At 32.2% G+C, this 15,997-nt stretch overlaps 3 protein-coding genes across 3 annotated transcripts; all 3 read left to right on the plus strand.

Annotated features, from left to right (window-relative positions):
* The first annotated feature begins 357 nt into the window (after nt 1-357).
* On the plus strand, nt 358-4,871 carry LOC122629387. The gene is made up of 2 exons (XM_043812770.1): nt 358-2,300; nt 2,971-4,871. Exons 1-2 carry the CDS (start codon nt 756-758, stop codon nt 4,657-4,659), a joined length of 3,234 nt encoding a protein of 1,077 aa, XP_043668705.1. The 5' UTR covers nt 358-755; the 3' UTR covers nt 4,660-4,871.
* A 147-nt stretch (nt 4,872-5,018) lies between these two features.
* LOC122629548 (cytochrome P450 9e2-like) lies at nt 5,019-7,356 on the plus strand. The gene has a single exon (XM_043813082.1). The coding sequence runs from the start codon at nt 5,727-5,729 to the stop codon at nt 7,308-7,310; it is 1,584 nt and encodes a 527-aa protein (XP_043669017.1). The 5' UTR covers nt 5,019-5,726; the 3' UTR covers nt 7,311-7,356.
* A 3,190-nt stretch (nt 7,357-10,546) lies between these two features.
* LOC122629545 (cytochrome P450 9e2-like) lies at nt 10,547-13,858 on the plus strand. Its single transcript, XM_043813078.1, has 2 exons — nt 10,547-12,343; nt 13,414-13,858. Exon 1 carries the CDS (start codon nt 10,646-10,648, stop codon nt 12,278-12,280), a length of 1,635 nt encoding a protein of 544 aa, XP_043669013.1. The 5' UTR covers nt 10,547-10,645; the 3' UTR covers nt 12,281-12,343; nt 13,414-13,858.
* The last annotated feature ends 2,139 nt before the right edge of the window (nt 13,859-15,997 follow it).

Raw genomic sequence — 15,997 nt, forward strand, 5'->3', positions numbered from 1 at the left:
TTTTCAACAATCCAATAGTAACAACCCAGAATCTATTGAATTAAGAATGAGCATATTCATCGAAAATTGTTTTCGAATGAATATTGAAAAAAGATTAGGACGAATGTTGGACATTGATTCATTTTGAGGGTCAAAATTACGATATATTATCTATCTATGAAATTTTGTTTACTTTCAAAATTACATATAAATGATTTCTTATATTTAATAAATGCACGCATGTTCGTCAATGATAATATTATTCTTACAAGGGCACTATTTTGTTTAATGACCGAACGTGGTAAAAATGATATATATATATATATATATATATATATATATATATATATTCTGTCTTTTCTTTTCTTTTATAAAAGGTTGTAGTTAAATAGTCATGGATTTTTTAAAATTATATTAAAATTGATAATTTCATATAATTAAAGATCGAAACGATTTGATAATGTCAATATAGAAATTTCTTTAAGCTGTTAACGTTACAAACAATCTTCACGATAACGCGCGAGTCGTACTTTACGAAGATATAATTCACACTTGTCATTCCGTGTCTTATGAGAACGTTAGCATGCCTGACATACTCTCAATATTATAAAAAAGAATGACGTCAATAAAACAGCCTGATATGACCACTACTAACGAGAGTTCGTAGCAAGAAACATCAGTCGGACTCAATCTCGCGATGTTATAACTTCGTCGATTATTATTCATTTTTTCTCTCCTTCTCTCTCTTAATTCTTTTTTTTTCACTCATAAAAACAATGGAGGCGTGGGCGATGAGCTTGGCCTTCGTAACAGTGATACTTAGCATTTATTATTACGTTTTCAAAGACTTGAATTACTTTAAGAAAATCGGTTTACCATATATCGAACCATGGCCGATATTGGGCAGCATGAAATTTGTATTTTTTCGAACAAAAACCATGGCCGAATTTATTATAGAGACTTACAATTTCTATCCAAAAGCCAAATACATCGGTTTCTTCGATTTCAACAAACCAGTAGTGATAGTACGTGACCCCGAATTAATCAAAACGATTGCAATTAAGAGTTTCGACTCTTTCATGGATCATCGATCTTTCGTCGACAGCGAACAGGATCCACTCCTCAAGAAGATATTATTCTCCTTGCGAGGTAACGAATGGAAAGAAACTAGAACTATGTTAACTCCTGCGTTTACGTTGAGCAAACTGAAGGGTATGTTGAAGCTGATGAACGAATGCGGAACTGATTTTACGAATTACATTTATAATATGCCAAAAGATAAGAGAACGATGGAAATGAAGGACGTCTTTACGAGATATACTAACGACGTAATAGCCACTTGCGCCTTTGGCATCAGTATTAATTCTATGAAAGATCGGGACAACGACTTTTACGTTCTCGGTGGAAAGGCAACCAACTTCGATGGTATTAAAACATTAAAATTCATCATGATGCGAAATTTTCCAACGATTTCGAGATTATTAAAGTTAAAGCTAATACCCGATTACATTAATAATTTCTTCGAGAACGTTGTTAAGGAGGTAATGGATAATAGAGATAAAAACAATATTGTACGACCTGACATGATACAATTGATGATGGAAGCTAGGAATAAGAGAGCCGAAATGGGACAAGACCTACCTTTGACGGACATAGTATGTCAGGCGTTCGGTTTCTTTTTCGGTGGCTTTGACACCGTCTCCACGGCCATGTGCTTCACCTGTCACGAAATTGGTGTCAATTCGGACATACAAAAAAGACTGCAGAGAGAAATCGACGAGGTCATTGAAAAGACCGATGGAAATCCAACTTACGAAGTTATCAACGGCATGGAATATTTAGATGCAGTGATAAACGAATCCCTAAGGAGATATCCGATCGCTATTGTCCTTGACAGACTAAGTGTTGAAAATTATGAACTACCACCAAGTTTACCAAATGGCAAACCCTTTCCCCTCAAAAAAGGCTCATTTATATGGTTTCCAGTTTATGGACTCCATCACGATCCAAAATATTTCGAGGATCCGTACAAATTTGATCCTGAAAGATTTATGGAACACGGCAAGGAGATCAACAATTCCGGTGTCTTCTTGCCCTTCGGATTAGGACCTAGAATGTGCATTGGTAATAGATTCGCTCTACTCGAGATGAAAGTTTTGGTATTCCATTTGTTGGCAAGATGTAATCTAAAGCCTTCCTCAAAAACCCAGAATCCATTGCGTTTATCCAAAAAAGGAATCACCATGGCTGCCGAAAATGGTTTTTGGATGAATTTTGAAAGTAGGAACAACGTTCATCCTAAGCTTAAGAATTTGGTATCATAAATATTGACCCGTTTTGGAATTATCGTTATTTACAAAATTATTATCTATCGATGTCTTAAATTTTCTTTATTTTCAAGATAACATGTAAATAATTTCTTATATTTAATAAAAACACACATGTTCATCAACGATAATATTATTTCTACATAATAACAATGAAAGTAAACGGAATAGCGATTCATTTTTTTTATTCGGCTATATAAAGTATATAATCGAACGATTTATGATTTATGACACATATATATCTATAATATATACAGTAAATACGATATTATATTCTGTTACCATTATATTCTGTTTTTTTTTTCTTTTTTTTTTTTATAAAGGATTGCAATTACTTAGCCATGGATTTTCGAGAATCATATAAAGATCGATAATTTCATACAATTAAAGATCGAAACGATATGATAATGTCAAGATAGACACTTCATTCAGCTGTTAACGTTACAATCTTCACGATGACACGCGGGTCGTTGTTTACGAATGTATAATCCACATTTGCGATTTATGTCTTATGAGAACGATGGAATGACTTACATACTCTCCAAGAATGATGTCATTAAAATAGCTTGATAATAAGTCCGGTATTAACGAGAGTTCCTAACCAGAAACGTCAGTCGAATACAATCTAGCGCCGCTATAACTTTGTCGATTATTATTCTCTCCTTTTGCTTCTCTCTCTTTCTCTCTCTCTCTCTCTCTCTCTCTTAATTTTTTTTCACACGTAAACACGATGGAGATGTGGGCGATAATCTTGACCTTCGTGACAGTGGTACTTAGCATTTATTATTACGTTTTCAAGAACGTGAATTACTTCAAGAAAAATGATTTACCATATTTGCCAGCATGGTCGGTATTGAGAAACATGTATTTATTATTTCTACAAAGAAAATCCGTGAGTGAAATAATTATCAACACTTACAATTACTATCCGAAAGCCAAATACATCGGCTTCTTCGATTTCAACAAACCAGTAGTGATAGTACGTGACCCCGAATTGATCAAAACGATCGCGATTAAGAGTTTCGATTATTTCACGGATCATCGATCTTTCATCGACAGCGAACACGATCCACTCTTTGGGAAGGCATTATTCTCCTTGCGAGGTAACGAATGGAGAGAAACTAGAACTATGTTAACTCCTGCGTTTACGTTGAGCAAACTGAAGGGTATGTTGAAGCTGATGAACGAATGCGGAACTGATTTTACGAATTACATTTATAATATGCCAAAAGATAAGAGAACGATGGAAATGAAGGACGTCTTTACGAGATATACCAACGACGTAATAGCCACTTGCGCCTTTGGTATCAGTATTAATTCTATGAAAGATCGGGACAACGACTTTTACGTTCTCGGCAGAGAGGCAACCAACTTCGATACTATTAAAACATTAAAATTCATCCTGATGCGAAGTTTTCCAAGGGTTTCGAAATTATTCAAGTTAAGGCTAATACCCGATAAAATCAGCAATTTCTTTGAGAACGTTGTCAAGGAGGTAATCGACAATAGAGATAAAAACAATATTGTACGACCTGACATGATACAATTGATGATGGAAGGTAGAAATAAGAGAGCCGAAATGGGACAAGAATTATCTCTGATGGATATAGTAGCTCAAGCGTTCAGTTTTTTCTTCGGTGGCTTTGATACAGTCTCCACGGCCATGTCTTTCACTTGTCATGAAATTGGTGTCAATTCGGATATACAAAAAAGACTGCAACGAGAGATCGACGAGGTCATTGAAAAGACCAATGGAAATCTAACTTACGATGTTATCAACAACATGAAATATTTAGACGCAGTGATAAGCGAATCCCTAAGAAGATATCCGATCGCTATTTTCATCGACAGACTAAGTGTCGAGGATTACGAATTACCACCAAGTTTACCAGGTTCCAAACCCTTCCTTCTGAAAAAAGACACGAATGTATGGTTCATAGTTTATGGACTCCATCACGATTCAAAATATTTCGAGGATCCGTACAAATTCGATCCTGAAAGATTTATAGAACGCGGAAAGGAGATTAACAATTCCGGTGTTTACTTGCCCTTCGGATTGGGACCTAGAATATGTATTGGTAATAGATTCGCTTTATTGGAAATGAAAGTCTTGATAATTCATTTATTAGCAAGATTTAATCTGAAGCCATGCTCGAAAACTCAGAATCCATTGCTTTTTTCCAAAAAAGGAATCACCATATCTGCCAAAAATGGTTTTTGGATGAATTTTGAAAAAAGGAACGATGTTCATCCTACCTTTATGAATTTTATGATCAACAGTGTTAGTAACAATAATATCGAAACCGAAACGTCGACCGATTGCATTTCTAAGTGTCTTACGGTTGAAGCTTAAGATGTAAACGAGGAATAAAGAAGGAAGATTTTATCGGGATAAACTGATCGAATGAATTCGTATGATTGTAACATTTTACATTTTACATTATCCAAATTTCGTATTTCCATATTGTAATTGAATTTCATAGCGTTTTATAAAATGTTATGAATGTATTTTTTACTTTATTGATATATAATTTTATTAATATATAATTTTGTTTCTTATTGTTATTATTGTTATTATTATTATGAAAAAGGTAAAAAAATCTTAAGATCATTTTTAGGAAGAATGATTATTATTTGCAAATATATATATATATATATATATGTGTGTATGCATGTACAAATATATATAGCTATTCTAGTAAATATGTTCCTTTCTATTGGTTCAATAAATTGTATCTCCTTTGAAGATCACGTAAATAATCTCACTAATTTTATAGTTAATAGCGCACATCCATCAACAAAAATATTTCTATATTATAAAAACTTCTAAAAATTATTATCGGACATATAGATGTAGAACAAATAACATTTACTTGCTTCATTAAGCAATGTACAACATATGTCTCATTCTCAGATTTTTGCAATGATTAATTTAAATAAATGTTTATCGTCATTATGCATAAACAATACATACACACACACACATACACACATATACATATGTATATACATAATGCATATATTATATTATTTTATAGAACAATAGTTACTAAATCATAAATTACCAAAAACGTAGCATATTCAGTGATTAGTCACAACCGAGCATCCAACATTTTGATTACATAACTAATTGCTAGAGATATTAGTGTCAAATAATCTTCACGAGAGCACGTTAACACTGACAAAAGCGTAATTAAATTTTGTTAATTGTAACTCATAACTCGTAACGCCTTACAAGGACATAGTATAACTTATAATGGTAAATTAAATATTAAATAAGAAAAAACAGGATTGCATCAGTAACGAAAACTTATATTAACGAAGGACGAAGAGAAAAACATCAGTCGATTACAATTTTCCATCTGTGTAACTTCATTGATTCTTTGGGTTTATATATCTATCTTTTTTTTCTAATTTACAATGGAAATCTCGGAAACGATCTTGATATTGGTAACACTCGTATTAAGCATCTATTACTATATTTTCAAGGACTTCAGCTATTTCAAAAAAATTGGTATACCATATTCGCAACCATGGCCAATATTGGGCAACATGGGTCCAATATTGTCACAACAAGAAACAATGGCTGATGCAATCATCAAAGCTTACAATCTGCATTCGAAAGCCAAATACGTCGGTTTTTTCGAATTCAATAATCCAGTAATAATAATACGTGACCCCGAATTGATCAAAACGATCGCGATTAAGAATTTCGAGTATTTCACGGATCATCAACCTTTAGCCAACAGTAAACAAGATCCACTCTTTGGGAGAATATTATTATCGATGCGAGGCGACCGATGGAAACAAACTAGGACTTTGTTGACTCCAGTGTTTACGTTGAGCAAGTTAAAAAATATGTTCAAGCAGATAAACGAATACGCAGCAGATTTTACCTATTATCTAACAAAAATTCTGAAAGATAAGAAGACTATAGAAATGAAGGATATCTTGACGAGATATACCAACGATGTAATAGACATTTGTGCATTTGGTATCAATACTAATTCGATGAAAGATCGAGAAAATGACATCTATACTTTTGGTAGAATGATTACCAAATTTGAAGGCAGTACCTTATTGAAGTTCTTCTTTATGCGAAATTTTCCAATGTTAACGAGATTGTTCGATCTAAAGCTCTTACCCAAAAAGATCGGTAATTTCTTCGTGAACGTTATCGACGATGTAGTCAACGATAGAACTCAAAACGGGATCGTACGACCGGACATGATACAATTAATGATGGAAATTAGGAAAAGGAAAAGTGAAATGGGAGAAGACCTGATTAATTTGCCTTGTCAGGCATTTGGCTTCTTTATCGCTGCCTTCGAAATCGTTGGGACGTGCATCTGTTGCGCTTGTCATGAAATTGGCGTCAATTCGGACGTACAAAAAAGATTACAGCAAGAGATCGACGAGGTCGTTGAAACGACTAATGGTGATTTAACTTATGACGCTATTAACAGCATGAAATACCTAAACGCTGTGATAAACGAATCCCTACGAAAATATCCGTTCAATACATTCCTCGATAGACAATGCACCAAGAATTACGAGCTACCATCGAATTTACCAGGTGGCAAACCCTTACTCCTGAAAAAAGGCACGAATATATGGTTCCCGATTTATGGACTACATCATGATCTCAAATATTTCGATGATCCGTACAAATTCGATCCCGAAAGATTCATAAAACACGAAAAGGAAATTCTTAATTCCGGTGTCTACTTGCCCTTCGGATTGGGACCTAGAAAATGCATCGGTGTTAAATTCGCTTTACTGGAAATGAAAGTCGTGATATTCCATTTATTGGCAAGATTTGATTTTAAACCTTCCTACAAAACTTTCAATCCTATGAGATTATCCAAGAAACAAATCAGCACAAACGCCGAAAATGGTTTTTGGATGGATTTGATCGAAAGAGATGACGTTCATCCGGCTGTTAAAAATTTTTTTACATGCAATAACCCTCCTTATGATAATATTAATTCCAATAAAGCTTAAGATGTAAACGAAATATTTTAATAAAAAATGTATTTAATTAGGAGAAGCTTTTCATCTAATTTATTCATACCTATCTATATCTATGCGCTAACGAAACATTGCGTATGTAAATTAGCTCCATATTTATCGTTCGCGTACTCTAATAATCTATGATGCATCATCGTGTTCTGTATTACACGCAATTGTACATACAGGTAATATGTTTCATCGAATCTTACATCGTTTTATACAATAATACGATTGTATTCGTTAGTTCATTGTAATAGAGATATTATTTATCCACAATAAAAAAATAATTATTTTTATTTGAGCAATATTAAATATGGAGAAGAAATTCAAGAGAAATGAATTATGCGTATATATTTTTTTAGAAATATATAAATATATATATATATCTTTGTTTAAAGATAGAAACGTCTTTTGTTAACCGATTACATTTTTTTCTTCTTCGAATGTAAACGTTGATAAGAATTTATCAAATGAAGTCTTATTAAGTAGATTGCCATATTTCTTATATTTTCTTTATATTTTTTTTTTTCTGGTAATAATTGCATACACAAAATAACATAACATTAGTTAACTATGTGTAAGAATATAATCTTTTTATTTTTTCTTATAGTATATCAAGGACAGAGGGAAAAAATTACGTAAACATTAAGATAAGATAGACATTGTAAAAAAAAAAAAAAAAGAAAAAAAATATATCACTTGACCGATATCAAACGACCGAAGAAAACGAGCTATAAAAATTTGCACGATTCAATCTATTGATAAATTCGATACTGGTAACGTAATTTAACTCGTTTCATAATCTCTAACGTATCCGTACCCCTCACTCCTCTGGCCTCTTTATCCCATAAAATTCGGACCTAAACTATAGACATTCGAAAATCCTTTTAAATAAGTCTTGTTCTAAAATCGCTGGCCATAAACCTGTTAATGACCAACGTTATATCTTACCACGAAAACATCGTTAAAACTTAATAAAAGTCAAGGTGCTTCTTTGGATTGCGTGATTATACGAAAACAATTTGTTTTCTTCATTTAATAAAGCGAATCGATACGAATCCGAATAGATAAAAGATTGAGCTAAATCTCACACAAATGATTTATTTCTTATACGATATATTTTTTATACAAAGGATATTGACACTCGTCAAATAATAAATTTTTAAAAACCGTAACGATATCGATGAATTTTAATAGAAGACACTATCTGTTAAAATTCAATCAACGAATTTTACGAAATTTAGCAAAACGAATAAGATTAAGAATTTTCATTATTTCCTGGATCATCGATCATTCGTCGATGACATCTAAGGATCCAATTTTATAGCTTTTTGTAAAGATTTTATTTTTCTCACGAGACAACCGATCTATAGAAGCTAGAACGATGTTTACTCCTCGGTTTACATTGAGTTGACTATTTATAGATTATTTATTCAAGATGCCAAAGAAATACAAATCCGTACAAATTTGATCCCGCAAGATTCATGGTACACCATAAAAAAAATTAACTATTTCGGTGTCTATTTACTTATCGGATTGGAACCTAGAATATGCATTGATAATAAATTCGCTTTACTCGAGATGTATATTTCATTTGTAATCTAAAGTCATACTACAAAACTCAGAATCCGATATGATAATCTAAAAAAAAAAAAATAATCAATATGATTGTCGAAAATGATTTCTGGATGGATTTAATCGAAAGAAAAAAGCGATGTTAATCCGTTTCTTAATAATATTTTATATAATCTTTCATTTAACTTTGTTCACGATAATACTGAAACTGACTCATCCACTAATTTCGTTGCTAATTTTTGTCATACGGCCAAAGTAGAAGTAATGAGATATAATAAAAAATATTTCATCATGATAAAATTAAATGTGTATATGCGAGGGAAACGTTACACGTGTTACATTTCTTGTTTACCCGTCGTACTCAACTCTATTATGCGCGATCGTGTTCTGAATTACATGCAATTATACGTCGATCGTGTTGAAATCGAATTGTATAATTTCTTTTTATAGAACGATATAAGTGTATATAATTACTTTACTAGGACATTTAAATTACGTATGCACGCATATATAAATATATTTTCTTTTTATTATTGTTATTATCAAAATGGGTATAAAAAGAAATGAGTTCGTCGTTTTTGAAAAGGATGATTCTTATTTCTATACGTAAAAAAATTTTTTTTTTCTTTCAAAACGACATCTAAATAACCTCTCTGATTTGATATATATATATATATATATATATATATATATATATATACGTACACGTACATCAATCGATGAAAAGATTATTTTTATTTCGAAAACATCTCCTTTATTATCGGAAGCGATAAAATATAAAAGTAAAGTAAATGTCGTCCTAGACGGATAACTGATAATCGATAGATAACGCCGATAGAAACTTATCGAAACATATGTCTTATGTTACCCTCTATATTTCTTATCTTTCAACTGAATAATGATTGCACATATATTATAATTTTCAACTTATTAATTGTCGATCAAGTGAGACATTTTTTCTTTAATTTTTTCTTTTATAACGGGAACTGACGATGATAAAGAGGAAATAAAAAATATAAGTATGAATAATGTACGTTAAAATAAAATATACATTATAGAAAAAAAGAGAGAGAAAGAAAGAGAGAGAGAGAGAGAGAGAGAAAGGGAGAGAAAAGAAAGAGCGAAGACATGATTTGCATTGAATAAAATAAACGAAGAGAAGAGCGAGGTATAAAAATTCACATAATTCGAATACTAATAAACGACGATATCGTGTCGTAATTCCAAGAATCGTCTTTGGATTGCATGATTATATGAAAGCGATTTGTTTTTTTCATTCGACGAAGCAAGGTGCATGAATCATTGCGAGTTAAATTTCAATCCGTTCGATTAATATAAATAAATAAATCATTTTGCGTACGTTGATCTATGATCAATTAAAATATTGCTTTTCGCATAAATTAAAATCTCATTGATTTAGGACGTTTTAGAGAGGGGACACTTTGTTAACGACGAACTGATTTTTTTTTCTAAATATTTTATCTTTTTCGACAAAAGTATATGAAAAAGAAAGAAAGAAAAAAAATATTGAAAAAAAGAATAAATATTTACAGAAGATTCATACTTATGATAATTTGTAAATTCTCCAGTACACAAACGGAGGATTACGTCATTGGGATAGATTGATATTATACCGTATATTAACAAGAGCTTACGAGAAGAAACGCCAGTCAGTTACAATCTCTTGCCAGTGAAACTTCTCCTACCATTTATTTTCTATCGACGAATACGCTCTTTTAATCGAACTAATAATGGAGGCCTGGGCGATGATCCTGGCCTTCGTGGTAGTGATTCTTAGCATTTATTATTACATTTTCAAGGACTTGAGTTATTTCAAAAAAATCGGTTTACCGTATATCGAACCATGGCCGATATTGGGCAACATGGGACCAGCATTCTTACGTCAAAAAACGATGGCTGATATAACGGTAGATATGTACAATATAAATCGCGAAGCAAAATACGTTGGTTTCTTCGATATGGGCAATCCAATTGTGGTAATACGTGATCGGGAATTGATTAAAATGTTAGCAGTGAAGAATTTTGATAATTTCCCGGATCATCGATCTTTCGTCGACGAGGTACAGGATCCACTTTTCGGAAAAAATTTATTTTCCTTGAAAGGGAACCGATGGAGAGAAACCAGAACTATGTTGAGCCCCGCATTTACTTTGAGCAAGCTTAAAGGTATGTTCAAACTGATGAACGAATGCGGAGCAGATTTTACGGATTATCTATCTAAAATGCCAAAGGAAAAAAGAAGGATAGAAATGAAGGACGTCTTTACGAGATATACCAACGATGTAATAGCCACCTGTGCCTTTGGCATCAGTATTAATTCTATGAGAGATCGGGACAACGACTTTTACGTTCTTGGTAGAAAAGCAACCAACTTCGATGGTATTAAAACATTAAAATTCTTCTTGATACGAAGTTTTCCAACGATCACGGGATTATTGAATATCAAGCTCATACCAGATTCCATAGCTAATTTCTTCAAGAACGTTGTCGAAGAGGTTATCAATACTCGAGATAGAGATAAGATCGTACGGTCGGACGTGATACAATTGATGATGGAAGCTAGAAACAAGAGAATCGAAATGGGACAAGATTTACCACTGATGGATATAGTTGCTCAGGCGTTCATATTTTTCTTTGGTGGTTTCGATAGCGTTTCCACGGCCATGTGTTTCACCTGTCACGAAATTGGTGTCAATCCGGATATACAAAACAGATTGCAGCGAGAGATCGATGATGTTCTTGAAAAGACCAATGGAAATCCAACTTACGAAATTATTAACAGCATGGAATATTTAGACGCAGTGATAAGCGAATCTCTACGAAGATATCCGATCGTTGTATTCCTCGATAGAGTTTGTATCGAAAGTTACGAATTACCACCAAGTTTACCAGGTGGCAAACCTCTTCTCCTAAGAAAAGGAACGAATATATGGTTCCCTATTTACGGACTCCATCACGATCCACAATATTTCGAAAATCCATACAAATTCGATCCGGAAAGATTCATGGAACGCGGAAAAGAGATTAACAATTCCGGTGTCTATTTACCATTCGGATTGGGACCTAGAATGTGCATTGGTAATAGATTCGCTCTACTCGAGATGAAAGTTTTGATATTCCATTTATTGGCAAGATGTAATCTGAAGCCTTCCCCAAAAACCCAAAATCCATTGCAATTATCAAAGAAAGGAATTAGCATGACCGCCGAAAATGGTTTTTGGATAGATTTGGAAAAAAGGGATGATGTTCATTCCGCTCTTAAAAATTTTTCATCTAATAGTAGTGCCGATAATGATACTACTACTAGTATTAAAACTGAGACATATACTAATGGCGTTGCTAATGGTCATACGGTTAAAGCTTAAGATTTTCATCAAAAATTAATGAAAATAATTATATTATGTATTCGTCTAAATTTTAATGTGTATATACATGCACATCCATGTGGATATATAACATATAACATATATATATATGTGTGCACATATATAAATGAGTTATATGTATATACGTCAGATTGTATATGTTAAGTTTGAATATAAAATGCAACATTTATTGATTAGATTATTATTTCAACGTATAATGTTCAGTTATACTCAATTAATCGACACATTCAAAGCTTATTTTACCTTTTTATACTAGAACTTTATTTTAACTGTACGTATTATTAATGAATTAAATAGAAATATTTCAAAAGATTTCCTTCATTTTTATTTTCTTTATCTTCTTCGTTCTATCGTTATCAATATAGAAAAAATAATCTGAATAATTCTTTTATATTCTTATCCAACGATCTAATTTTCCTTTTAAACAATGATTGCCATTTAATGCGTCACGATTATTCACGGTCGTTTCAATTGTCTTTTCTTTCAGAAAAAAAAATGTTGCGAATGTAAATAACAAATTCATTCATTGAGATCGTTCAATTACATTGAAAACGTCTTTTCCTTTTTATATTACAAAAAAAGCAAAAAAAAAACAGACTCGTTATAACAAATACAATGACAATTGTAATTCATATTATACACACTTGAAAATGATTTTAAAAAATTCCACTAAATAACTATAATAGTACATAGTACGATCAACATATATTCCACGTAAATGTTACAAGAGAAGAATATTGTTCATTGATAATTATAATCATTTTTCTTCATCATTTATATTCATATTTGTCTGGTTTACGAGCACGTCGTCGATAAAAAGAAGAAAAAAGAAAAAAGAAATCATAAAAAAACTGAACACAGAAATATACAGAAAACTGAGATAGACGAGAGATCTTTCACATCTCGACGTATATTTTACAGACTTACATATATATGTATATACATACACACACACACACACACACACACAGAATATAGCACATAGTACAACCGTTTCGTTGAACCACATCGCATTTACTACATAACCAGATCGAAGTGAATGTATTTTGTACAAGATTATATCGTCTATCCTGCTCTTAATCCTTGCTCACATTGCTGATATACATACATACATACATATATATATATATATATATATATATATATATATGTTGTATAGACACAAGCGGAATTTCATTATTATTAATAGTAATAAAACGTGACATGGCATATTCGATAATAATACGTTGCGTTGCGGCTGAGTGACTCGCATTTCGGTATTTTCCGTGAGAGTGGATGAAGGGTAGGATGGGAAAGAGGGTTTTCAAGTGTTGTGTTCGTAATCTATGACGAATCATCACTTTCTACGTGTCGTTGTGATTAAAATTCGAAGAGAGAGAAAGAGAGAGAGAGAGAGAGAGACAGAGAGAGACAGAGAGAGAGAAAGGGAGCAAGAGATTTGGCCAATAAGAACGAAGGGTAACGTTTGATTTCATGCGTCATTGAAATATGTTGAAAGAAAAAAGAAAGGAGAAAAAAGTCGATAAGCAAGTATATCTGTTTGAAAAATTTTTCCAATCTCATTCCTTTTAATTTGTCAACGGAATATATAGCAATGATAAGCAATAATGATCGTTGTAAGATATATTTGATTCCGTGTAATCATCGATAAAAAAATAAAAGAAAAAGAAAAAAATTAAAACAGGAAAAAAAGATAAGGAACAGAAAGAAGATACTATTTCAGTAATAATTTTTTTCTTTTGCGATAATTTTTTGAAGAGTTAATGCCTTTCAAGAGTTTCGCGGTATCGCTTTTATCAAATACAAGTTATCGCGTTAATTGACTATGATGACAATGAAGAAATAGATTTAACCTTTACGCATGGTAAGATGTACATATACGTATATATATATATATATATATATACATATATATATATACATATATATATATGTACACATACATACATATATATGTATGTATATACCGAGATAACATCTATAGTCTCGCGCTAATTGATTATTATTTGCTGAATAATGTAAACAAACATCTATATGCTACTACGACTTTCCCAATAAAATTTATAGAGAAAAAAATTCTCTAGATGACTCTAACGTCATTGAAACGTGCAAATTTGTTTGAAACATTCATGTAGATTCGTGATGTACACATGTATGCATATATGTACATATGCATGTATGTATGTATGTATATTATAGGCACATAGTAAATCGTTCTTCTCTTTATTTCTGTCTCTCTCTCTCTCTCTCGTTCTCTATCTCTCTGTCTCTATCTCTCTCTTTCTCTCTCTCCTTCTCACTGTCTGTCTTCATGCGCGTTACATAAGGAAATTATTATTCTTTACGAATGTATGTTACAATGTCACTGGTTAGTTAAGTTTGTCAGTCAAGATCATAGTTAAAGATGACGGAGATGGTCTTTAATAAATACATCTTATGTTAAATTATAAACTAGAAGATCCATTTGAACCATAATGTTTCTAAATAATTCGAATTTGTTAATAGAACGAAGATTACAATGTTTAAAGATTACAATGTTACTCGAGTAATATCCTTACCTCTGACGAGGTATAATCTTTAAGGATTTATCACCATTATCTTGAAGTTTTTATTTATCTCACTTTTAATATCCATCGACTCTCGAGTACGATATAACTATGATTTAACGATACGATCAAGAAAATAAAGACAATAACAGTCGATATTTTACAAGCGACGAGTCTATCAAAAATGGAAAAAAAGAAGATAAGAAAGGCAAAATTTGAAAACATAAAAAGACGAAATAAAAGAAAATAAATAAATGAAAGAATAAATGAATGAATGAATAAATAAATAAATAAATAAAAAATAAACGAGTGAAATAAAAAGATAAACTCCGTCGATCTTTTTTCTTCTCCTTTTTTCGGTTTTTTCTTATTTCTTCTTTTTTTTCTCTTTTTTTTTCGTTCTTTCTCTGCAATCAAACAGAACGCGCGAAGAAGAAATAGCGTAACCTAGGACGAAGCGCTCGGCCTTTTCCCCTAGAGTTCGTTCGTCGTGTCCCATGAATTTTATTCCGCTGTAAAATTCCACCGAGGGGAGACGATAGCAAGTAGTAGCGATAGTGGCCGCGCGACCAGGAGATGAAATTGAAAAAAGAAAAAAAAAAGAGAAAAAAAGGAGCGGGAAAGAAAGAAATGACGAAAAAGCAAAAGAAAAAAAGAAAAGAAAAAACAGAAAAAAAAAAGAACTGAGAAAAGGAAAAAATACCGAAAAAGAAGAAGAAGAAGAAGAAGAGGAATCGACAGAGAAAACAAAAGAAAAGTAAAAGAAAAGAAAAAAATAAAAAAATAAAAAAAAGCTAAAGATAAAAAATTAAAGAAACGATAGTAAAACGTCGAAGAAAAATCGAGATCGTTGGGCCACTGTCGGTGCTGAAAAGATTCCTTTCCTTGGTTTCACATTAATTCCCAATGCATGAATATTCGAAGGGTTTCTTGTTCATAGAGTGGACGATGACGACGACTACCACGAGCATAACCACAACTACGACACGACTATGACGACGACGATGATGACGAGGAAAAAGAGGAGTAAGAGGATGAGGTCGCGAACGAAAATCGATCCTTTGGCAGACTGTAGAGAGAATCTTTGAGAGAATACGCTCGCAAACGTGCCTTCTCTCTCGCTCTCTCTCTCTCTCTCTCTCTCTCTCTC

The sequence above is a fragment of the Vespula pensylvanica genome, chromosome 5 (genome assembly GCF_014466175.1).
Source record: "Vespula pensylvanica isolate Volc-1 chromosome 5, ASM1446617v1, whole genome shotgun sequence".
Lineage (NCBI taxonomy): Eukaryota > Metazoa > Arthropoda > Insecta > Hymenoptera > Vespidae > Vespula > Vespula pensylvanica.